Source organism: Asparagus officinalis, chromosome 7 (genome assembly GCF_001876935.1).
Source record: "Asparagus officinalis chromosome 7, Aspof.V1, whole genome shotgun sequence".
NCBI lineage: Eukaryota > Viridiplantae > Streptophyta > Magnoliopsida > Asparagales > Asparagaceae > Asparagus > Asparagus officinalis.
Genome location: NC_033800.1, coordinates 84,274,235 through 84,297,272, shown reverse-complemented (window position 1 = coordinate 84,297,272; position 23,038 = coordinate 84,274,235). Strand labels below are relative to the sequence as shown.

The following is a 23,038-nucleotide window of genomic DNA, read 5'->3' as shown; positions in this document are numbered from 1 at the left end:
CGGTCACGGTGGGGTCTACTTGCCGGAAGTGCGGTGGGGCAGCGGCGGAGGGTGATAGTAGGTTCCTGCCTTAGTTTTCTTCTTGGGTTTATAGTGTGCTGAGATTGCTGGAGGAGAAAGAGGAGAGAGCTTTGAGAAAGGTGTTGAAGGGATTATAGCTTTTGATCGCTTTCTCTTTTTCTGCTTTTCTTCTTTTGTGTTTTGGTTTACTTTATTGATTAGTGAGGATTAAAGGCATGGAAGCAGTGTTGTTTACTCTGTTTCCCTTAGTTAATTAGTTCCTCCAATGATTAATTAGACAAGTTTATTTCTCATAAGATAGAGAAACAGAAGAACCGTAGTTCAGAAAAGAAAGATGAAATACCTGTATGCCTCTAAATCAATAGAAATTTTATGAGAGCGTTGATAACGTGAAGAAACGTGAGTATAAAAGGGAAGAAGGTGGAATGAATCTGATCGGAAAAAATAACCAAAGGGAAGATTATGATTCTGTCTACAAGGATCTTGACAACGACAAGGTCGAGTAAGAAGTTGAAGATGGTGATGAATTCCTTATAAAGGCGAAGAAGGTTAAGGCTGTGAATCTACAAACCATGATCATTCTGAGCCACGGTGTCCACAATTTAAGAAGAATTTGAAGTGTGGGAGCTTTGACAAAAATGCAAAAGGAGATTCTGACTTATATGAAACTAGTTGCATAAAAGAATTAAAAGATACATATGGGAAGATGTAACTAAGCTCAAGAAAGCGGAAAGTGAAGTAGTTTACTATCGAGGTTATGTCTCGTCATAATGCAAACTTATCAGGCAAGTACTATGTTTTCTAAGAACCATGCAGTAGAAATGAGAGGAGCGTGCGGGTTTCTATATTTATTCCTGTTGGGATTTTGTGTTTGATTCTTTGTGTAACTTCATGAGAATTAGATAGGGTTAGAGTTCTATCATGATTAGGAATTTAGGTTCTATCATGATTAGGAGTTTGAATTCTATCATGATTAGGAGTTTGGGTTTTATCATGATTAGGAGTTTGAATCCTATTCTAATTAGGAAGTTAGGCTAGAGATAGGGTTTTGGTTTCCCTATATATATTCTTCTATTGGTGGAGGAAAAACCATGGAGAAAAAGTAGAGATGTAGTAGATGAGAGAGAGAGGGGGTTTCGTAGTCTTTATCCGTGTAAAAGATTACAAGGATTGGGCTTTGGAGAGAATATGAGAGTTGATTGTGTATGTGAGGTTGAGAGATTGAGAGACGAGAGTTGAGTGGTTCATCTTGTAGTTCTCTCTGATACATAGTGAATTTTTCGTATTGTTGCCCCGTGGACGTAGGTCGAAGTTGGTCGACCGAACCACGTAAATCTCGGTGTTCTTTTTTCTTGATTGTGGTTGTTCTATCTTATTGATTGGGGTTGGATTCCGAGTTGCGCATATTGTAGTAGGCGGGGAGACTGAAATTCCCCAACAACTCCCTTGTCAAAAAAATCTAGGTTTGAATCGAATTTAACATAATGGTTAATCAGTTTAAACCATTCTAGCATATATCTGAAACATGTTCATTTCTTTCTTTGCTCTGTAGGTTTCTGGAACCTCAAAACCAACTGGATTAGTATAACTACTTGAAGCTACTTTGTTGGAGCCATGAGAGAACTGATTCGCCGGCAATTTTGCACACGTCGAGGCTGACAATTAAAGGTAATCTCAGGAGTCATGTATGCGCGAAGATTATTCGTAAAGAAATTCTGGAAACTGTTATCGTCCTGATGCCGTTGTTCAATTCATATAACTGAAGTGAATAGAACCTTTGACAACCATGTCCAATATCCTGTATAGACTCACAGCACGAATACAAAATACTGTGACATTTGATGCAAACTTGATTAAGAGCTCGAGAAATTGGGATTTGAGCCAACAGAGTCATAGCATTTTTCTTTAATTTCTAAAATGTAAGCTTGCTTTCGAAAAGCTTGAACTATCAATGAACTTGTGTAAAGATTAAAAAGTCTCTAGCTAATTCCAGTATCATGGACTACGAACTAGTGGATAGTTAGATCATGGTCAGAGTTTGAATAATAAGACTAGTGTTAGTTGTGATTACATTTTTCTACAAAACATAATGGTAAATATTAAGAGAGTAAATATCTTGAAGATATTTAGGAGTTAATTTCACTAGAAGAATTTCAGAAAGAAGTATGTTCGGTACTTCCAGATTTAGCTGCGCGCAATTTCCATGGAAGTATGTTCTAGCTGAATCAAGTTACCTCTTTCACATAATAGCTTTAGCTTAATGATGACAACTTAATTAAATTAAGGGGTTTTTATTTCTAGCCCCATTTGTTTACTTCACTTTATTAATCCATCTTTGGCCTTTCAAATAGTGTAGCATCTTTGTTGGTGTCTGTCTTCTTGCATAAGTAACTGTTGTTCGATAATCATTTTGTTATGGCCTCTATTTATTTATTATTTATTATTTTTGGTTCCCCTTCCATGTGAAATAGTTACTTTATCAATGAAAGGTGCTTAATGTTTTGCTCACATTAGGTTTCAGGTGGCCCAAAGTGGTCCATAGGTGGCGTATCTGTTAGTTACTTTAATTTTTTCCTTTTGTATTATTCCCTGGAGATAAGCCAAGTGTAATTATTTGCCTTTGTTTTGTTTGTTTTAATTCTTCTGATGGCAGGTGGATTTAGGTCATTATAATATTGAGGAATCCTGGGCTTGTTTGGATTGAGGGGAATGAGGGTGAAGGGAAGTTAGGGGAACTATTCACCTCCATTCACCTTGTTTGGGAATACTTAGGAGGTGAAGTTAATTCACCTCCATTCATCTTGGTTCACCCCCTAATAGTATAAAAATTGTTACCCCCAAATTGGGGTGTAACCAAGGGGAAGAGAATTCCCTTCTCTTCCCTTCCTTTCTCTTCCCTTCCCTTTACTCAGTTTCCCTTAACTTCCCTTCACCCCCTACGAATCCTAACAGGCCCCATACAATTGCCTTTATATAGATGGTCATTGGGGGAGAAGACTACTGAATCTTATGACCTCTTGTGCTCAAGGACTAGGTATCTGTAAGTATGTCTGGTTACGTGTAAGTAGGTTCGAAAATATTTGAAAATATGGATTCTTACTTATTGGAACCTATATTGGTCCTTGATTAGTTACTTCTTAGTTTTTTTTGTGAAAATATGGACCCTTAGGCATATGAATATATACCTTTTCTTTGTCAAAAAAGAACTAAGGTTGCATCTTTAGCTGGTGGCTGTAGCATAAGTTTTGACCATTATAAACCATTCTTGCTTACGCCTGAATCTATCCTGTTTCTTTCTTCCTTCCTTTCTTTCTGCCTTGATTCTCTAGAATCATGCTTGATACGCGGCAAACTGAAGCAGAAAACAGAGCAGTGAGAAATCTAACCTTTATTCGAATCCTTGCCCTTTGATTTTGCTTCCACATTAAGCTGGTATTCTTGTAAGATGTATATTTCAGTCTAATCAAAGTATTCTTCTAAAGCTTAATTACAGTACCTATGCTTCAAACCACAAGCATCTTAGAAATGTTGGTATATTCTTGCATTCATGACCACGTATATCACTGACAATATTAAAGTGTTAGTTGAAAATATATCCTTCAAGTGTTCATTCTTGTGTTTTCATTGTGTACTTTGAGTTCTCTTTTCCCTTTTCGAGCATTAATACTAGAACAGCACCCCACATATGATCAAAATGAAAGGATCGGTGCTCTTGACAAAGAAAAAGAAAAATTTTCTTTCATTTTTCCAAAAATAGGCACCCATATTCAAGGGTTTCAGGGCATCAAACCCTATCTTTTTCCAGTTAAGTCAGGCTTACAAGGACAACAATGAGACTGATTGCTGCCTGATTTTAAATGGATTTATTGGTTCCAAGGACAAACATAGAGCCTACAACACATGAGACTTTGCTCATCACCATGAAAATTTTGCGTGATATAACAGCAAAACTCTCAGTTTGTTCTTTTGTGCAGTCCTCAATAAATTTTTTCTATTTACAGTGATCAATTTTCTGGATTAGGTTATGATGCTAGGCCAAAAATAGAGACACCAGACTATTGGTGCAGGAGCTACTATGCTCTCTGGACCAATGTTTACAGTTTACAATTGGAGATTTTTTTTAAAAACAGGCTACTTTTGCTAAATATTTAGCAAACTGACAATTTTGCTAAGTACTTAGCAAAATCGACCTCTTTTTGGCCAGCTCATCAAAACTTGCCAAAAAGAGGTCGGTTTCGCTGAATCTATGTTTCGAAATACACGAGACTACTAGTCTCATATATTTAGTGGCATTAATCGGCCACTAAACAAGCCTCAGAAAACCCACGGGAGTCCCGTGGGTTTTTGAATACTTTTCTAAAAAACCCACGGGAGTCTCGTGGGTTTTTAAATAGTTTTCTGAAAAACGCACGGGACTACTAGTCCCGTGCAATAGACAAAAAGTTAGCGTCTGTTGCCCAGCAAATCCATGGGACTAGTAGTCCCGTGAATTTGCTGGGCAGACAAAAACATGCACAAAACATGCACCGATCATACTACACTACCACATATTTGCTCTAACGCAACAGTTCTAGTGCAACGTTTATGACCGTTGCGTTAGGTATCTATGGGGGCGGTTTTACAACGCTTTGACAACGGTTTACAAAAACCGCTTCGCTAGGCCCAATAATTTTGATTTGGGCCGATTTTATAGGCTGGTTTGGGCTTAACACTGAAACGAAATCTCTTTTTTTTTCTCACTGCTTTACCAAATATCCCTCTTTCTCTCTCACTCAACTCATCACCCCTTTCTAAAATCTCCCTCTTCGTTCGCTCTGAGAGATCGCCATGGCCGAAATTCGTCGATCTCATCGCTTAACTCGTCGCTAATCTCTTCGCCGTTTTTCGATCTCATCGTCTCCGATCTCAACTCTGATTTCGTCGTCGATCTCGTAACTAATCTCTTCGTCGAGCTGCTGGTCTCGTCTCCGATCTCATCTCCGATATAGGTCGTCGAGCTCGCAGCTAATCCGTCTCCGATCTCACTCTCCTTTGGACTCTCAGGTACCTCAGTTCCTTGTATTTCTGATTTCTACAGTTTCTTCCCCTTTCTATTAGGGAAATTGTTTAGTTGTTGATGGCCTTTTATCTCGCAGTAGCTTACTAATCAGTTTATCTCGCAGCTAATCCGTCTCCGATCTCATCTCCGACCATTTCTCGCAGGCACAAGACGAGATTACATATTGGACAGCTAGTGAAAGATACATCAGCAAAGCTTAAACAAGGTAGTGAAAACGATCACCGTGTTGAAGTTAGCGTGAGTCTTTTACAACAAACTCCTTTCAGTAACGATTTTTTTTTTTGTATTTTGCTTTTAGAGTTTTTGCAGTGCTTTGAGAACTCTGTCCTCAGTATTTTACAACAAACTTGTATTAGTCATGCATTATCTGCTAATTCACCGACAGCCAGAGTGAGAGATTGTTGGGATGGAAGTTGGGGGAGGTTGTTTTTGCTTGGCACGGCAAGGGGGGCTCATGACTGTTGATCACCACTATGATTAGTGTTTAATTTGTTGTTGTGTAGATAGGGGATTAGGATTTGATTATATGGGGTTTTTTGTGGGGGGGATTGGTTGTGAAGAGAGGGGGTGTTTTTGTTTTGAATTTTTAATCAAAACCAAACGTATTTTGTGTGCGAAGATTAATTAGTTACAAAAAATAGCAAATCCATCTTGAAGAAAGATTAATTAGTGTTCTCTCTTGGTTTGTATTTTTAATTGAGATACCATATTCTGTGTGCGAAGACAATTAAGGAACAACAGAGAATTTGGATGAAGAGATCATCTTGATTCTTTGCTAGCTTCTCCTCCTCCATGGATCACGTATACCCGTTTCGCAACACTGTAAAAATATCATAAATTGAAAAGTGACCGATATTAGAAATGATATTAGAAAATTATAGATGTTACTTGTGTGTACATAACCCACAAAAAGAGCAGATTGCGAAGCATCTCTGTAAGCAATTAATGTGATGTATAAAATGGGTGATGTTTTCACTAAAAATATCGATTACGAACAAAGTAGAGTTTGTTATGGAGGAAGCAAAACTGGCTAAACTTTGCTATGAATTGTTAATTCAACCTCAAACCGCATGTTTTCCAAGGTTCACAGAATGTTTCAATGATTTCGTGTATTTATGAATGGAAGAATTTTTCTTGAGGAGATACAAGTCCGGAATGAAGAGGGCGAGTTGAGAGATTTCTGCGAAACTGAGCCAAGCTTCTAAGTGATGATTCGGGAGAACTGTGTAACGTCTCACTTGATCTACTCTTAGAAAATACTCCTGCAAAAATGACTCCGATTTCATCAGCAGTTTTCTTATTATTTTTCTTCTCTGGAGAATATGATAGTTTTGAGCAGTTTTCATATAAACTGTTGCTAGTTTCATTCATGTTTTTGTTAATCCTTCCACTCATGCAATGTTGTGTTCATAAATTTCTTTACTTTCACTACTAATGTGACTTATATGATGTTTAAATTCCAGTGAGCAAGAAAAATAAGAAAGAGAGCTACCAAGAAGAGTTAGAAGAGCGTTTAATCTCGTTGATTACATCATTATTTGGTAAGAAGGTAACTTAACTTGTTTCTTAAAAGCGTTATGATATTATTCTTATAGCAATGTACCATGACTATGCTTCTAACTGTTGAAGTGTTGAATGCACTTATGTCTTTAGTAGTTATTATATTATTATTTTGTAGGATATTCACAACAATGAAGTATCAATTGCATGCCACCTTTTAATATAAAGTCCTTCTCACTTGTATTTTAATAATCTTCAGAATAGTACTGTTGTAGCATATATGACTTGCAATGTAACTGTTAATAGTGTTAATCAGAATAATGTTGATTGAATATATTGTTATTAATGGCAACAAGAGGATTGATTTTTACATTTTATTAATCACAAGATTTATATGTAGTTATTAATAGTGTTATTCAATTTTTTTCTTTCTCCAGACCATATAATAAATGGCGGAAAACAGAGATTGGATGTATAATGCTCCTAGAGTGAGTGTGGAGTTCATTAATAATGTCAATGACTTTCTTGAGAGAGCATTTGCTAATGGAGCAGAAGGGGATGAAATATGTTGTCATTGTCGCATTTGTTGTAATCGTTTTTGGTATAGTCGTGATGTTGTTTATGATCACCTTATTGTCAAAGGATTTGTAGAGAATTATTATGATTGGTTCTTTCACGGAGAGGGTGTGTCATCAAGGATGGATGTTGATGACAATAATGAAGAAGCTGATGATGTTGCTGATGATGCTCAAGACAATCTGGATGGGTTATTGCATGATGTATTTAGAGATGTAGCAGAAGAGTCTCCAGTGAACCAAGAAGATGGCCTAAGTGACGATGAAGAAAGGTTAACAAAGGAGGCAAAGAAATTTTATAAGTTAGTTGATGAAGGTAAGCAGCAGTTGTTTCCGGGATGTAAAACTTTTTCTAAACTCTCTTTTATCATCCGGTTGTATCTTCACAAGTGCATCCATGGCCTAAGCAACGAGGCATTTGATGATTATCTAGCCATATAGAGAGAGGCAATTCCTGAAATAAATCTACCAAAGTCTTATTATGAGGCCAAAAGAATTGTGAAGGATTTGGGCCTTGATTACAAGAAGATACATGCTTGCCCTAATGATTGCATGCTTTACCGTGGAGAAGATGGAGAAAAAGTTGTTTGCAGTAAGTGAAAGTAGATGGAAGGCAAATAAGCAGGATGTTCCAGCCAAGGTTTTAAGATATTTTCCTTTAAAACCTAGAGTTCAAAGACTATTCATGTGTTCTCAGACTGCTGAATCCATGAGCTGGCATGCAAAAGAGCGCCTCCAGGATGGGAATCTAAGGCACCCAGCAGATGGCAAAGCATGGAAGGATTTTGATTCCAATCATCCTGATTTTGCACTAGACCCTCGTAATGTGAGGCTGGGCTTGGCTAGTGACAGGTTTAATCCATTTCGGACTATGAGCATTTCACATAGTACATGGCCGGTGATCATATAGTACATGGCCGGTGATCTTGATAAATTATAATTTACCACCCTGGATGTCTCTAAAGCCAGAATATTTCATGTTGTCTTTGCTTATTCCAGGGCCTCAGTCCCCTGGGAATAATATCGATGTTTACTTGCAACCGTTGATTGATGACTTGAAAGAGTTATGGGAAGTCGGGTTGCTTACTTATGATGCTTCAAGTAAACAACCATTTTATGTTCGTGCAGCTTTACTTTGGACTATAAGCGACTTTCCAGCATTTGCAATGTTATCCGGATGGAGTACTAAAGGGAAGTTAGCTTGTCCTTGCTGCAACTATGGCACTTGTTCGCAATATTTAAAATACAGTAGGAAAATGTGTTACATGGGTCATCGTCGATTTTTGAGTGATAATCATCTATGGAAAAAAACCTAAATCATTATCTAGGATAGAGATTATGGAGGAATTGCATGGCTTTGTTAATGACTTTGGGAAGAAACAAAAAAAATTAGAAAAGAGCTATCCATGGAAAAAAAAGTTAATATTTTTTTATTTGCCTTATTAGGAGCAGAATACATGTCGGCACTTGCTGGATTTAATGCACATAGAGAAGAATGTGTGTGATAATATAATTGGGACATTATTAGACATTCCTGAAAAGACGAAGGATCATGTTAGAGCTCGTTTTGATTTGCAGCATATGGGCATAAGAAGAGATCTACACCCAACCAAGTCAGCTGATGGTCGGCATTTTACATTCGCTAAAGCATGCTTTTCGATGACGATGGAGGAGAAAAAGATATTTTGTGGTGTGTTAAAAAATGCTAAAACGCCGCATGGTTGTGCATCAAATATCTCGAGGTGTGTCAATGTTAATGGGAAAAAAAATATCAGGGTATAAGACACACGATGCTCATTTTCTCATGCAGTATTTGCTTTCAGTTGCTCTGAGAAGAACTATGCCTAGACGTGTTTCTATTCCATTAATCAGATTAGGGGCTTTCTTCAAGGGCTTATGTAGCAAAGTTCTTAATTTAAATGATCTTTATAAATTGCAGTCAGAAATTGTGGAGATACTTTGTCAACTGGAGAAAATATTTTTACCTAGCTTTTTTGATATTATGGTGCATTTGCCGATTCATTTAGTTCAACAAATTTTGGATTGTGGGCCAGTTAACTATTGTTGGATGTATCCGGTAGAGAGATATCTTTGTAGATTAAAGTCATATGTTCGCAATAGAAGTGCTCCTGAAGGTTCCATAGCGGAGGGGTATTTGGCTGAAGAGTCGCTGACTTTTTGCTCGTTATATCTACATGATGGTGTGAAGACAAGATTTAATAGATATACAAGAAAGTATGATGAAGTCATTGATGATGATGAGCCATCACCTATTTTTCCAAAGATAGGTCATCCAGTGGGCGGAAAGAGGAAAAGGAAAGGCAAAGCATTTGCATTGGATGATGTAGATTGGGTTAATGCACATAGATATGCTTTATTCAATTGCGGTAATAGGGAAGTTGGGGAGTATATTAGGTATACTTTATTTATTAAATCTTTATATATTATTTTTTGTATTCTTTAAATTCCACTATATAACATATTATGTTTGTTTCTTATTAATACAGAGAGCACAAACTCTTGATTGAGAATCAACCGAGAAAACGAGGTAGAAGAAGAAAATGGGTAGAAGCTCAAAGGCATAGTAAGGATTTTCTTGTATGGTTTAAAGACACCGTGGCTGAATCTCAATCAATACCCAAATACATGAAGTTTTTTTCGATGGGTCCCAACAATATCGCCAAGAGATATAGAGGATATTATATTAATGGCTATACTTTCTACATCAAAGCACGCGATGATACATGCAAAACTCAAAATAGTGGTGTTTCTTTATTAAGTGAAGTGGATAGTTATGCAAGCTCTAGGGACCATAATCCTATAACTGCTAAAGTGTCATTCTATGGAGTCATACAAGATATCATTGAACTAGACTACTGGGGCAATTTTAGTGTTGTTTTGTTTAAGTGTGATTGGTTTCAGCACTTTTTGCTCGTTATATCTACATGATGGTGTGAAGACAAGATTTAATAGATATACAAGAAAGTATGATGAAGTCATTGATGATGATGAGCCATCACCTATTTTTCCAAAGATAGGTCATCCAGTGGGCGGAAAGAGGAAAAGGAAAGGCAAAGCATTTGCATTGGATGATGTAGATTGGGTTAATGCACATAGATATGCTTTATTCAATTGCGGTAATAGGGAAGTTGGGGAGTATATTAGGTATACTTTATTTATTAAATCTTTATATATTATTTTTTGTATTCTTTAAATTCCACTATATAACATATTATGTTTGTTTCTTATTAATACAGAGAGCACAAACTCTTGATTGAGAATCAACCGAGAAAACGAGGTAGAAGAAGAAAATGGGTAGAAGCTCAAAGGCATAGTAAGGATTTTCTTGTATGGTTTAAAGACACCGTGGCTGAATCTCAATCAATACCCAAATACATGAAGTTTTTTTCGATGGGTCCCAACAATATCGCCAAGAGATATAGAGGATATTATATTAATGGCTATACTTTCTACATCAAAGCACGCGATGATACATGCAAAACTCAAAATAGTGGTGTTTCTTTATTAAGTGAAGTGGATAGTTATGCAAGCTCTAGGGACCATAATCCTATAACTGCTAAAGTGTCATTCTATGGAGTCATACAAGATATCATTGAACTAGACTACTGGGGCAATTTTAGTGTTGTTTTGTTTAAGTGTGATTGGTTTCAGCATGACACGGATGAATATGGGCTTACTCGTGTAAATTTTAACAACAAATGTCATACAAATGATCCTTTTGTGATGGCATGCCAAGTGCATCAAGTTTTTTATGTGAAAGACCCTGTTGAAGAGGTTAATAAGAATTGGCATTATGTTTTGAAGATTCCAAGCAATGTGTTTGAAGATCTTGGTGTCACTCATAGCGATCAATATTGGGCCGAGAATCATGACAACGAAATGGATTTGATTGCAAGCATTAATGATGATGATGCAGATAATATTGGTTGGTGTAGAGATGGTTTGCCGAGATCCATTGTTGACATTCTGCCAAACATGGAGGAGCTAGAAGATGAAAATGAAGGAGAATCAGAAGGTGGAGATCAAGATTAATCAGAAGGTGGAGATCAAGATGAATCAGATTGGGATTGGAAAGATGAATCAGAAGGTGGAGATAAAGATGAATCAGATTGGGATTGGACGGAGGATACTCCTTAATTTGTCTTCAATACTTTGTACTTGTGTCAAGATTGGAATTGGATGTGTTGCTTATTTTATTAGGGACATTTGTGATTTTATTAGATTTTGGACCTGAATGTTTGTTTGGAGTTTATGCGGTTAAAATGAACCTGATATGGATCTATCTAGTTAAGTGCTTTTATGATATATTTTGTGTTCTGCATCATACTTACTAGATTTTTTCTGATAAAGTTTTATGTTCTTTTATTTTTTATATATAATTGCTGCTTATATCTTTCATAACCTAATCAACATTTGTTGCTGGAAATAACCCTGACCAGTTGCATGTGATTTTGCTAAGACTAAGATGTATTTGGTTGGATTACTGTTGTGGAACATAGTTAATTTTAGGCCCTTCATTTGGTCTTGAAGCCCATATTTGACTATCGTACTCTTTATAAAAGATCATAGCAAGTATATTGACTTCAAGTCTATATCTCTCATAACAAACACATGTAGGCTGCTTTAACCATTGTTAGTAGTTAGTTTATTAATTATCTGTGTGAGTTAAGATGTTCTCATTTCCTTTTTCTGTTTTCTAATATTCCTGTGCTGGGCCCTTTTTTCCCCTTCAGAAAGAGGTGAAGTGTTGAGCGATCATTATAAGCTGCTTCCTGTTGATTTACGTGATGTTGAGCAGTTAGATATTATCTTGAGGCTTGCAAAGTTGGATCCCAGGTTTGTGATGAAATATTTCTTCACTATCACTGCAGAATATCCATTTGCATTATAACAAGTGTTGCATGATATAGTAAGTTCAGCATATTGTGGTTATTGTCTGTAATTTTGTACACATCAGCATATTGTAGTTAGTTTTCTTTAAATGCTTTTTGTTCTGGACTTTGTTTTCTGCTGCTGCTAACATATTCGCAATATACAACCAATTTAATGGACTTTGCTTTTTTTTTGGCGCCTAAGTTTAGTTATGTTTCTAAGAATACAGTCCCACACCCCCCATAGTCAATATTACTCACGTCAAATTACATATAGCAGCCATATGCATCACCAAATTTCTAGATTTTACTAGTCTATAGTTCTACGTTTACACATGTTTTGCACTTAATCAACTTATCTTTCACTTTGTTTTTTAACGAACTTTCGTTCTACTTGTACATTTAGAACTTACCAAATTTTAATCATACTTTTATGCATTTTGTAATAAATTTATCTTTCGCTTCTTCTTTTAATGGACTATTCTCCTTGTACATTTAGAACTTACCAAACTTCAATTCTGCTTTTACGCTTGTTTATAATGATTTTATCTTTCGCATTGTTTTTTTAATGAACATTCATTCTACTTGTACATTTCGTTTCCTCATTTCCACGTCGATCCTCTGAAGTCAATATTAATTAATATTTTTCAATTTAATTAGAAGTATAATTAATCCTTAAATGCGCATGCGCGTGCCCGAAGAAAAGACATATCGTCTGGCTTCTGAAAAAGAATGCAGATGCGCGCATACGTCCTTATGTTTGTAATGCAAAAACTAAGTACATTGAGCAGTTCACATGCCTGGTAATAATGTCTTTTTTTTTCCATGTGGTTTAGGAGCTTGTTACTCTTAAATTCCTGCTTACAAGGTTGAGGTTTATTCATTAGTGGATCATGTATTTTGCGTCGAGTTCTGGTTCCGACTATATGATCACAGTTATATATTTTCATAAACCTGGGATTGGAAGTTCTGGTTAGTGGGTGCGTTCATTCAAGATCTGAGTGTTTATTTCTTTATGCTGAATTATCTATGCTGATTTGCCAGTGTAATAACCGGCCATTATGACCGCTGCGGACGTGCGCATGTATTATGAACCGTGACTTTGTATAGGCATGTGTAGGTTGATTGTGCTGGGCTTAAATCTTTTAGAGGTCGAGGGCTGGATGCATGTTAGAAAAGTTGTACTGTGAGCCTTCTTAGTGATTCTCGGTAGAGGATTAGTGGCTTTTGGCCAATTTCTCTTTCAGTTCAGAAAGAAATCCCTGTGAGGAAGAGCACCAGTGTAAAGTGTCATTTACACAGTTTTCGGGAGTTTACTAGGGGAAGGGAAGGGAAGATAAATTAGGGAAGCGGAAGGAAGAAAAGGAGAAGAAAAATGTGATATCATTTTTGATGATGATGATGCAGATAAAATTTCGATAACTGTTTTTTTGGGTTGTTGCACCTTTATTAACTCTAAACTTCATTACTATGATCATCTAGTATTTGCTCTGTTTGTCATCGAATTCTGGCTGATTCAGATGAAACATGCACTGAACTTTATGGAACTTACAAAATTCTTCTTTATTTGGATCATGTATTTGCTCATCTTGTGATTAAATATTGTTCTAATTTCTTTTCTCCAAACCCCACGTATCGGAAATCTTGTGATTAGTTTGTTTTATCAATTCAGGTTTCATCCTTTTGTGATTCTGATCAAAACCCATGTTTTAATTTTGGAAGATAACAACTTATGAACACTAAAATACCTATCTGACATTATTATTATTATTATACTAATTCGGTAAAATTTAATAGTGCCTCTCCTTTTTTGTAGGCTAAACATAAATGGAAACTAAGCAAGTGAAAATTGAGATTCATTGTGCCTCTCCTTTTTGGCATTGAGCACCTTGTTATTGCATGATTCCTAGGCTGTTTGCAATAAACTTTATAACAAACTTGATTTCATCGATGAAAACTCTTGGAATGTAGGTGTTCTCATTGTGCTTGGGTTGGGAACTGTGTTTCGGCTTGCATTGGAGTGCTGCCAAGACTGGGGATCTCGAAGACACGTGCACGGCATAAATATACTTGTATGTATAATAATACACTTCATAATACAAAGAATGCCAGTTTCAGTTTTTGTGGGTTTTAGCTTGATCATTCTTTTCATTTATTACTAGTTAATCACTTCTCTTTGAGTGATGGAAACAGTTGGTGATTCTAGATCAAGTTCAAAAGAGAAGAGATCATTTGAGGTAAATTCTTTTAAAAATCCTATATTAGTTCATCATGGACATAAAACAGCTCTTCATATTATTCATTTCTTGGTAACATGCTAGCTTGCATAATAACTTCTGAAGAGCTCTTCATATTATTCATTTCTTGGTAACATGCTAGCTTGCATAATAACTTCTGAAGCATTCTTTGCTTAAAAAAAATTAGGACATAAAACAGTTCTTTATAAAACAGCTCTTGCATAATAACTTCTGAAGCCTACCATATTGTTTTCTATCTACATCTGAGACTTGCTACCCTCAGTTTTTCATCACAGCTTCGTATCTTTAATCTTCTAGGAATCTAGTATTCAATACATTTTGAATAGGGCAGCTTGAGTTGCTGTTGTGACAGGAAAAAAATTCTAGGAATCTAGTATTCAATACATTTTGAATAGGGCAGCTTGAGTTGCTGTTGTGACAGGAAAAAAAAACACATTGAAAACATGTACATTAAGAAAGTATTATGAGCTTACCATATTTTGATGGGTGCTGAATAAGATGAAGCAACTTCTGATAGATATCTAGATAAATGATAGTTGCTCCGACAAATTTTTTCTGAAGTATTTCTACTTCACTAGAAAGTTTGAGATTATAATTTTCTGAAGCTTTGTTACATATTAGCTTCACTAAGAAAATACATCCACTAACAATTGTTCAGACGCCCTCCATAAAGCAAATTTGATAGCGATTTTCATTATTACCTTTGAAATTGTACAGTAATAAAGTAGATAACAATGCTCGCTTCTGTCTTGTTTCACCACTCGCTAATCACATCACAAGATACAGACAAATTACAAAATATAGGAAAAGAAGAGGGGGGGGGAGACATTTCTCAACGATATGTTATCGACACTCTTCTTAATTCCTTTAGTCCAGAAGGTCTAGTGAGAGCATAGACAATAATAAGACATACACACATACTATCTGATATAAAAAAGTGAAATTAAAAAAATGAGCCAGATTTCTTTTTTTACAATCCTTGAACAGATTTCTTTTTTTATAAAAATGTACTTACCCATACTTCAGATGTGAGAGGGTCCTTGAACAGATTTCTTTTTTTACAATCCTTCAACTTAATACAATCCATTTAAAGTCCTTGCATTTCTTATTTTGTAGGTCATTAGCAAACCTCTTGCAACGAAGCGTAAAAAGATCTTTTATCCTCCTCTACATGTGACAAATCTTGCGAGGATGAATCAATCCAAATCCTGCAGCCAACAAGTTGATGGAAGCAATGTACCAAGGATGAAAATAAAGCACGTTACAAGCAAGTTGCGAAAGCAAGTTCAGAGTGTAGATGTGCAATTGACAAAGACTAAATCATTACAGGGACATAAGGTCCAAGAGGAGAAAAGGCAAAAGAAAAAACATCTTGGAAAGAATCATTTGCAAGTGAAGACTCGATCAGGAAAGGGACGGAAAGATCCTCAGAAACTTGATAAAAACAAATTGATGGAGAAAGAGAAAGAGTTAGAGAATATTCAATCAGAAAATGGAGATTATGAGGAAGATTTTATAGAGTCTGACAATGAGGTGATAAGGGAAGAAGAAGAGAGAGAGGTCAATGTAGATGAGGAGATAAGAGAAGATGAACAGAGAGAGGTTGACGAAGACGAAGATGAAGAGATAAGGGAAGATGAACAAAGAGAGGTACAACAGCCCAAAAATCATAGAGGGCCAACTAAGTGTTTAAAAGTACATGAACGAGGTATAGAGGCACGTCCAGTTGTAATTTTAGACAAATTTGGGATACCTATTGGACCGACAGATAATATCTTAAATGAACTTAGTAGTTTTCTGGGTACCCTTGGAAGAAATCCAAGACGAACACCACTAGATAAGAATTGGCACGACATTGGGAAAGAAGACAAAGATAGCTTGTGGGAATATGTGAAGGTATGATATAGCACAAAAAATTCATTTTGTGTAATGACAAGGTAGATTTTAACTTGTATTTTGTTATGTCATTGTAGGAGAAGTATTCAATTGCCGATTCAGGACGAAAATGTACCTTGCAAACAATTAATAGTGCATGGAGGCGGTGGAAGTGCTTGCTGAAACGTCAATACTTTACAGGTTTAAAAAATGATGGAGAAAGATGGAAAAAGCGCCCCAAGACTGTTCCCAAGGATCAATTTAGGGCTTTACTAAAGATTTGGCATTCTCAAAATGCAAGGGTAATCTTTTTCTCCTTTAGCATGTTCGTTGTTCTGAATATTTCTATATAATAATGTAAGCCAAGTAGTACCTAGTGCTTAAATCAGGCTAAACATATATAGCTTGATAAGTATCATTATACACAGTCATATATCAACTATAGTCTTTATTATATGTCATCAAGAAAATGTGATCCCAGAAACTGCTTGGTCCTATTTCATCTCTGATAACCATCCCAATATACAAAGAAATAAATGGCTATTAAAATTTAGGAAGGAAAATGCATATATGGAGTTGCAATATTAACTTTTATATAATTGACACTTAGTGGGTTAGGAGAATATGAATTGCTTCATTCGGTTTGCTTGCCTAAACATCCAATTACCTCATTGTTTCTCTATTCAACTAAGCTACAATAAAGCTTCATTGCCTGGTGCACGTTCAAACAAATTAAAGCCTGTTTTTTTCACTCCAAATTCAGTAGTGAAAAAGACAAGGAAGCCCATATAGTTAATTTATTTAATGTTTTGACATCAACCTCAACAACCCTCAAAATAGATTTCATGGTTATCCCTCAAACTTATACTTCTTGCATAGTTCTATTAATATGTATGATTGTAATGAAATGTTTTGAAACCATCGTGTTAGTGTGAGATTTATGATGCATCATTTGAGATTTAATTAATTATATTTGCAATCGAGACAGTACCACTCACATAGCCACTATTAGTCTACTTCTCACAATATCTACTCACATAGCCACTATTAGTCTACTTCTCATTCGATCACAATATCTATTATACAAAATATACATCTAATTACCTCAACATATATATACATGCATTTAAAAAAAGTTTCTGTTTAGATGAATATTTACAATCCGCTTGCTTGCTTGTTGTTCCCACATACTCAGTATTCTTTCTTTCTTTTTACTATTATAGTTTCTCTTGTTGTAATTTACTTATTACAATTTACTTATTAGAAGTTCTATGATTATGTAGAAAGCAAGTGAAAAGAATAAGGAAACTCGAAACAGTCAAACGCTCTTGCACACAGCAGGTTCAAAAAGTTTCGCAAGAATTCGCAGAGATATGGTAATCATGATGTTTATCTATGATTTACAGTGTAATTATGCATTAATAATAGCTCTCAGTCTCTGTTTTAAGATCTGTAATGTTTTTCCGCCATTAAACACGTACTTAAATTTCTTCCCATATATGTTATTAGCATTTATTTTTTAACAAAGCCAGATAGATACAAGGAACCATCTCTGAGTTGTCCATGAATCTCTGTGTATTGGCCTTTTAAGCCCTCTATTACAGGGTTTCTAAGCTGTAAAGGGTTTGTCTCCACCCACTTCCTAACATACATTGGGTTGTTTGTTGATAGACCCCTCACCATCACTCAATTGTAGATAGATCCCTTGTAGTTTTATTGTGGCATATAGACCCTGAGTAAATTTGTTATCTTTTATACTTAGAGAAAGAGAGCTTTTGTACAAATAAACCACCTGAGCACAAAAGCGTCAAAAATTTTACTCTGGAGTCTCTAGCTTTTGGACATATTTGCTAGTCCTATATAATATGTGCGCACAGATTGAATTCTAACCTGAAGAAACCTAGAACTAGTATGTCGTCTTTTCCTGTCACAAGCCAGTCTGTAACAGCTAGTTATGGTTCTAGCAATCAGTTCACTGCCAACTTAAATGCAAACAATTTGGCTAATGAACTAGCCACCTCAGCAGAACAAAGAATGTTGCCTGGATTGACAGCAAACTTACATTATTCTAGCTCTCATATGAACTCATTTCAATATCATTCTGGACACTCAATTTCATTATCTTCACCTGCTAAATCCTCGTCCAAATCATCCTCTATTGCCTCAGAGCTACCTGATAATTTCCTCTCTTTACCCCAAGATCCAGTGCCTGAACAATCTGCATCATTCCAACTCAAAAACCACGAGACAAGATCTCAGGTTGATCCATGTGAGCATAACATTCCAAGTGTTCAAAGTGAAGCTATCAGCTGCAGTCCATCAATTGATTTACCTAGCAAACCAGTTGAGATTTCATCTACAACCGGTTGTGATTGGAAACTGACCTCCTCAAATGAACCCTCGAATAGTAAGGCAAGAGTCTTGGGATGACATAATAACACCTATTGGCAGTAGCCGCTTCTCAAACTTGGGTACTAGTGTTTCAGACTGCAAATCTGAAATAGACAAAGAGTTGTTTTCTGGGTCAAGTTTTGAACAATTATTGGAATCAGTTGTCAGAGAAAGTGCCAATTCATCGACTAGTAACAGTTTAATCTCTCTTAATAATGTTGATTGTACTCAAGGAAACACAAAGCCATCCCCTTTATGTGAATTTAACTTCGACAAGATTATACAACAATTTCACGTGAAGAAATCTGCTACATGCATGAAAAGGTGGATTATAACACATAATTCAGTTAGACATTGTTTTGACAGAGATGTTAAATAAACATTTCAGTTAGACATTGTTTTGACAGAGATGAATTAGATTTCATTTATTTATTCCTTGCATAAAAGACATAGATGTTAAATAAACATTTCAGTTTTCTACAATGTAGAGCTGAATGCACCAACATGTAACACCAGATGCTTATCTATGATTTAGACATGCAATGAATGGCTAAATGATTGATATGTTGTTTCATTGTAGGAAAAGGAATTGAACCGGCCTCCTACAGATGCAGAAGTGTTTCTAGAGACTCGTAAAAAGAAGAAAAAAGCACAACCAGAAAAAACACTAGAAATGATTGATACATTGGAACAACTAACTCAAGAGCTAACTCAGGAACAAACTGAAGGAGAAAATGTAGATGCATGGCATCTTGTCAATAAAAAAGAACATCCTGGACGTGTGCGTCTCCGGGGACGGGCGATCACTCAAAGCATGCTACAAAGCAATAAGGAGAAAGCTATTGATCCATGTGATCAAGTCCCTGAGTCAATTGTTCAAGCAATAACAAAGAAGGTGGTGGCCACTCAACAAGAGGAGATGAAGAGACAACAAGAAGCCCAAGCTACAAGTATGATTCAAGACATTTGGCAGATAATGTGAGTGAAGTACTAGACGTCTAGTTAGTCGCCAGAGCTTTGTTGACGAGGTTAAAGCAGCGTACTAAACTTCCTGAAGAGGCTGCTAGGTTCGTAAGATCATGAAGAGGCAGTACTTTTACACTTCGACATTTCTTAGCCTTCTTAGCTCTTGAACTGGTTTTCGTAGTGTCTTCTGAGTCTGCGTTTTGCCCATTTCGTTATTCTTCTTTTTTTCCCGTTGTCTTCTTCTCCTCTCCATCTTTGTGTTCTTCTTGCCTCTATCGTGGCTACATTTCTGATTTTGCTACCAGTAATAATATATCAGTGATTTATATGAGCTATTTCTCCTTTTAATTCTGTCGAAAACCAATTCAGGCGTGTCATCATAATATTAGAAAGTCATTTGATTATAGGTGAATAATGAGGAAATTTTCATATTAAACTGGAATGTTTCTTCGCAATGTTATACAATAGAAACCAAAGTCAACATCGCAATAGCAACATATATCTTTCACATTTTAATGGTATATTAAAAGGAACAAATTGGACTTAAAGAAGAAGGATTTCTAAATAGCATAAAGATACAATAAACGAGAAATTATATTTTAATGAAACATTGTTGTCTAGTATTAATGAAGTTTCGCAGTGAGATATTAGTCTTTTCGATGCTGACAAGGTGATCCTAGTCAATTATATTTGGCAAGCTATTTCCGGATTCATTATTATGGTCCACGGATTAGTTTCCTAAGGGGAATGTATCAGATTATCGTTTGTATAAACTACTATTTGTTTTAGATATGGTAGAATTACACGTTGTGTGTGCTAACTTCAAAATTGTAAGCCCAGACAGGCGGATTTTAAGTTATTCTGTTTAATTGATCTGACGTCAACATCATCTTTGGGAAACTAAGAATCGATGATTGTTGAGCTTAGATGCACAGCTTGGGATGAATAGGATTGCCACTTTTTTTCGAGTAAGAATATGATCTTATATTGACGATATGACAAAACCCAAGTTCTCATATGCTTTAAGAAATGCCTCTGTACATTTAAGAAATGGCGATATTTTTTTTTAATCGCACTTGCAGATATGGTTATAATTATAATTTCCTTTTTATCATCTTATACCCAAACTGTGTATATTTGTGCTCATTAGTGTCAGTCAACTTAAGAAACAAGTAATTTCTAGAAATAAATATTAGCTGCTATATGCGAAATTTAAAGATTACTGCCCCCATACTTATTTGATCTTTACATAGCTGCTGTGGCACATGACTGCATAATTAAACTCTAATCCACTCCCCAATATTTAGGAAAACTTCAGTGAAATGCCTTCATGTTAGGCATAACATATGACTGCTCTCCCTGTTATTATATTTGTCACTCTTTCATCTTCTTACATGTCTAGTAAGCATAGCATTTTTTGAAAGCAACTGCATGTGAAATGTCTTTCCCTATAACGTCATGAAAATTTGATCAAAATAGAACTGCTTATCTTGTTGATGCATGCTTGTTTATTTGATAACTGATTTTCCATGTAGTTGTATATTGGTGTGGCTATTCTCATATAGTCTTGTGTCTGATGCAGCTGAGCAGAGACTTTTAAACTGTGAAGCCAAATACTAAATTAAAAGACATAATGATAAAAAGAATCTGACATCTGCAGGCACTGTGTATCTCACGAGTTGTAATGTTGTAGTAGATTATTTATATAACAAACTGGAGAAGATTAAGCGATAATCAGAATGTTAAATATGTTTAAAGATGTTAACAAAATATTTGATTGCATAACATGTGTGTAGATATGATGTTTAACCATAATGACATTTTATTTTTGTTGATATTTTTTTGTCAAATCTTTTGCAGAAAATGGTTATTTGTAGTTCAAAAAATGTTAATGAAAGTCCCATACTTCAATGCAGGAATTGTCATTTGAATGAAAAGCAAAAGGGCTTGTTTGATGGAGACCCTTAGCAATCTGTAGCCACCTATTTTACTCAAATGGAAGGTTTTGATGCAGGTGGGTTATTTCCTTTATGTTAAGCTATTTATTTTGAATAATTGCAATATTTTTTCCCCAATTTTATTATTTCATGCTATTGCATTAGCTTTGTACTTGTAAACTCATAAATTTTATTAGGGGAATTGTTAATACAAACTACTATAATAGAATTTTGTCCAGAATATGTGGGTAACTGAAAGTTTGAAATACAAATATTAAGTAGAGATTGTAGTTTCTAGGTGCGACTAGGAAGACATGAACGAAATTGAGCTTGGATAAATCTGTAAGGAAAGACACGCTAGCATTTATTCCATTGTAAGGATAGATTTCAGTACTCTTGCAGGAGGAATCGGTATGCTTTATGTCTTGAGAATTTTTTGCTCCTTTCATCACGCTTCTGGTACTCATGGATCAATATGTTCTCTTAACTTCCTTTTCAAACATCTTTTTTCCCCAATTTTATTATTATCATTGCAAAAATTATGCCGATTCATGGAAATTTACACAGGTACAGAAATGATGAAAGCCAAGATTGAGATTGATACTGACAGGTTCCTAGTGAGTATTTGACATTGAGGAACAAGTTTTTGGAAACAAATAGAGAATATAGTCTTTGACCAAGAAGTTTCATGTTTTGTAATCAAATGTTGATGTACATTGTTTGAATGTTAGTTCGGTACGATATTTTCTGAGTTGAAATGTTGGTAGTGTGGATTTAATACTTTGTAGTTTTTATACTATACTGATGTATGTTGGCACTTATCATTATGGTTGATTATGCTCAACATAATCACTTTTATATTGTGTATTAAAATTTGACTTGGCCATGTTCTTAAAAAGATTGTCCAGGTAATTGAATACTATAATTATTTTGACGTAGGAAACCAAGAACAGCTTCGATTGAGCAGTTGCAATAGCTCGATTAAAACCGTTGCGATAGCTCGATCAAAACCGCTGCGATAGCTCGATCCAAACTGTTGCGATAGCTCAATCCAAACTGTTGCGTTAGGTCTTTTAAAACTGTTGCAATAGCTCCAACTGTCGCCGTAGCTTTATCAAAACCATACTTATAGCCTACTAAAACCGTTGCGTTAGGTCTTTTAAAACTGTTGCAATAGCTCCAACTGTTGCCGTAGCTCTATCAAAACCATAGCTTTAGCCTACTAAAACCGTTGCGTTAGGTCTTTTAAAACCGTTGTAATATCTAAAAAAACCGCTGTAGTAGCTTGAAAACCGTCGTAATAGCTCAATCAAAACCGCTGCAATAGCTTAAAAACCGTCGCAATAGCTCAATCAAAACCGTTGCAATGGCTTAAAAACCGCTTACCTTTTAAAACCGTTGCGTTAGATGCAGGGGCAATGGTTCAAAAAACCATCGCAATAGAGTTCAAAACCGTTACGGTAGAGGTAGGGCAACGGCAATATATGAGGCGGTTTGAGAACCGTCGCACTTGCTCAAGGGCGACGGTTCCATGGCTAACGCAACGGTTTTGAACCGTTGCGTT

General features: G+C 35.8%; 3 protein-coding genes across 16 annotated transcripts in view; all 3 read left to right on the top strand.

Moving 5' to 3' along the window:
* The window catches only part of LOC109847454 (probable E3 ubiquitin-protein ligase ATL44), a 56,874-nt gene extending 56,716 nt beyond the window's left edge, over nt 1-158 (top strand). Inside the window, exon 3 of the mRNA XM_020416683.1 lies at nt 95-158. Within this exon, the coding sequence (XP_020272272.1) occupies nt 95-158 (64 nt within the window). The remainder of the gene's footprint in view (nt 1-94) is intronic.
* On the top strand, nt 4,576-22,347 carry LOC109848504. Of its 14 annotated transcripts, none has more exons than XR_002248815.1 (6): nt 4,576-5,064; nt 5,184-5,285; nt 6,544-6,629; nt 7,018-7,471; nt 21,454-21,551; nt 22,042-22,347. XR_002248815.1 is itself a non-coding variant. In XM_020418021.1 (5 exons), exons 4-5 carry the CDS (start codon nt 7,030-7,032, stop codon nt 21,465-21,467), a joined length of 456 nt encoding a protein of 151 aa, XP_020273610.1. In that variant the 5' UTR covers nt 4,576-5,064; nt 5,184-5,285; nt 6,544-6,621; nt 7,018-7,029; the 3' UTR covers nt 21,468-21,553. The 14 variants fall into 14 exon arrangements, 1 of the variants encoding a protein (XP_020273610.1); XR_002248819.1 differs by having other exon boundaries at nt 5,184-5,317; nt 6,544-6,621; XR_002248821.1 differs by lacking the exon at nt 7,018-7,471 and having other exon boundaries at nt 5,224-5,285; nt 6,544-6,621.
* On the top strand, nt 10,119-11,498 carry LOC109848503. The gene is made up of 2 exons (XM_020418020.1): nt 10,119-11,215; nt 11,264-11,498. Exon 1 carries the CDS (start codon nt 10,552-10,554, stop codon nt 11,206-11,208), a length of 657 nt encoding a protein of 218 aa, XP_020273609.1. The 5' UTR covers nt 10,119-10,551; the 3' UTR covers nt 11,209-11,215; nt 11,264-11,498.